Source organism: Octodon degus, unplaced genomic scaffold (genome assembly GCF_000260255.1).
Source record: "Octodon degus isolate 3935 unplaced genomic scaffold, OctDeg1.0 scaffold00264, whole genome shotgun sequence".
Lineage (NCBI taxonomy): Eukaryota > Metazoa > Chordata > Mammalia > Rodentia > Octodontidae > Octodon > Octodon degus.
Window position 1 is genome coordinate 2,512,748 of NW_004524840.1, and position 2,738 is coordinate 2,515,485.

Below are 2,738 nucleotides of genomic sequence, written 5' to 3' on the forward strand. Positions count from 1 at the left end.
CAGGGAGATGGCTCAGTAGAATAAGTGCTTGCCTGGCAAGTGCAAGGGCCTGAGTTCAATCCCTGGTTCCACCAAAGAGAGAGAGAGAGAGAGAGAGAGAGAGAGAGAGAGAGAGAGAGAGAGAGAATCAAATGTATAGTTCTCAAAAAGTAAGATATTTATGAATCAAAAAAGTTAGATGAACTATTACTCTGAAACCTATGTTGATAAATTATCAACTGAAGCAAAATAAAAAGATCTAAATATAAAATATTGAAAAGCATATAAAAGACTCATTGGAGTTCATAAAGCTGCAAAACATACATATAAGTGAAATCCAGCTAAGAAAGAACATAAAGAAGAAAACATTTCTAAACAAGAAAATATTGAATATTTTTACATATTGTTGAAAGACATCAGTCTAACAATTCTGAAAGTATTCACCAGCAAAAGAGAGACGGTCAATTAAAACTATATATAGATCAAAATCAACAGATAAAAGGCAAATAATAAGGTTGATAGTAAAACACCTTTATAAATCTAAAGGGCACTAAAAGCGTAATATGTAAGGACTGGTCCTAGGTAACCATCAATCTATAATTTTACACAATCAAAACTGTACACCTAGGGCCAGGGAGATAGCTGAGTAGATTAAGTGCCTGCCTGGCAAGTGCAGGGTTCTGAATTCAATCCCCATTACAGAAAAAAAAGTAATAAAAAAACCTGTACACACAATAAAGCAAACATCAAGCTGATAAATATAAAACATTATACTAAAAGTAAAGAAAATAAACAGACATCACAAGAAAAGAAAATGATTTTTTTTTCAATTTGATAACATGAGATGAAGGTTTTGTTTAGAAAAAACGAGAAGTGACTTAGACAAAAATGGACATTCAAAAAATGAAATTAATTAAGATAAAAATAAATGTCAACATCTATTTATCACAATAATTTTTAAGTCACAGAAAAGATATTTTAAAAGAACTATAAAAGAGTGTTCTGTGAGCTCTAAAGCACTACATTTACTCAAAAGAAGAAAGACTCACCTACTGTAATAGATGTATAAGTCAATGATACTGGAAAAGGCAGAAAGTAAAAAAAGCTTAGTGCATGGTGGCACATCCTAAAGTATGAAGGTGAATTTCAGATAATGATGTCTTTTCTATGAGGTAGTAATATTGATTATCTTAGAACACCTGAGAAGTGGGGCTGGGGAGACAGCTCAGTGGTCTAAGTGCCTACCTGGCAAGCACAAGGACCTGGGTTTGATTCCTCCACAGTGCATACAATGCCAGCCCCAGAACCCCAGGCATGCTGTGACAGCCCCGAAACTGGGTGTGGTGGCACATATCTGTAATCCCAGCAACAAAAACCAATAAAAATAGAATGAAAGGAAGGAAGGGAAGGAAGATAAAAGGGAGGGAAGGAAAATGTGTATCTAAGAAATAATGAAAATGAAACAAAGGTAAAAATTAGATATCTATTTTTAAGATTTGCACCATAGCATATGGTCAGGTCATATGTCTATGTTTAAATATAGAATGAACCAGAGCTTTAAAAATAAAATAAGAATTTCATTTTACAGGGCTCTAATTGAGTGATGGATTCCTGATGCAGAAACAAAATTATTTCAATCACAAGGGCCTTGTTTACTCAACAAGTAAAGATAATGATCATCATGCCTGAAGCTGACTGGTGAGACAATACCATGCTGTCCTGCCTGTGGTGACTCCGCCCTCCACCGATGGGTATAAAAGGCTGTTGTAAGGCAGTGATGTCCAGACACAAGACACCGACTTCCTGCTCCTCAACAGAACAGTCCACTCTTGAGACCATGTGTTACTATGGTAGTTACTATGGCGGCCTGGGCTGTGGCTATGGTGGCCTAGGCTGTGGCTATGGCTGTGGCTATGGCTATGGTGGCTATGGTGGCCTAGGCTGTGGCTATGGCTGTGGCTATGGCTATGGTGGCTATGGTGGCTGTGGTTATGGCTGTTGCCGCCCCCTATGCTGCAGAAGATACTGGTCCTATGGCTTCTACTGAGGAATTCCCACTACTTCTTAGCCTATTGGCTACAACCTGCCATGTTACTGGAACTATCTTCAATTATATTCACATGATAACTTTTTAAGTCTTCAATCTCCAACTATAAACAGGACTGCCTAAAAATAAAATAAACTGTGACATGTCATATTGATCCACCAGTATCCACTGGATTATTAGATAGCTTGTAGAAACATTTCTATGCTATCTTTATAATGATATGTAAAATATGATCATTTTCAATTCTCATTTTTTATATGCAGAGATTCATCATTAAATAAACTATTTTGCATCCCAAGTATTGTTTTCTTATTATTCTGCTACTTTAGTTATTTTGCTTGGGTGATTTGTGTGTGAGTAATCACATTTGTGAAGCTGTGCCATTGTGAGAAAGAAAATAAGAATTTGGGAAGGAAGAGTAGGTATGGCATACAGTGCATGAGGAAGGAGACAGGAAGTTCCTTCCCAAAAATTTAGCTCCTGTAATGAATGGGTAACAAGAAAAAGCTTTTGTAACAGATCACACGTTTTTTATTTGTGACTTTCTTCTCACCTACCTTTTCTCTTCAGCTTTTCGATTCATGTAGGTTTTAAAAATAGTTCTTTCTACAATCAAATCTGTGCTTGCTTCTGACGATTTGAAAAGCTTAGGGCTGGCCACATAACGCAGGGTTTCGATCTCCTGGCCTGGAGTGAGGCCCCGCCCTCAGGA

The 2,738-nt window shown here is 37.0% G+C and overlaps 1 protein-coding gene across 2 annotated transcripts; it reads left to right on the forward strand.

The window, feature by feature from the left end:
* The first annotated feature begins 1,816 nt into the window (after positions 1-1,816).
* On the forward strand, positions 1,817-2,026 carry LOC101569841 (keratin-associated protein 20-2-like). Of its 2 annotated transcripts, XM_023706568.1 has the most exons (2): positions 1,817-1,898; positions 1,950-2,026. In XM_023706568.1, the coding sequence occupies exons 1-2, from the start codon at positions 1,817-1,819 to the stop codon at positions 2,024-2,026; spliced, it is 159 nt and encodes a 52-aa protein (XP_023562336.1). The 2 variants fall into 2 exon arrangements, with proteins under 2 accessions (XP_023562336.1, XP_004646373.1); XM_004646316.1 differs by having other exon boundaries at positions 1,817-2,026.
* The last annotated feature ends 712 nt before the right edge of the window (positions 2,027-2,738 follow it).

Bases quoted from the DNA above. Each gene is read 5' to 3' on its own strand.
- LOC101569841 (XM_004646316.1), top strand. From the start codon at position 1,817: ATGTGTTACTATGGTAGTTACTATGGCGGCCTGGGCTGTGGCTATGGT.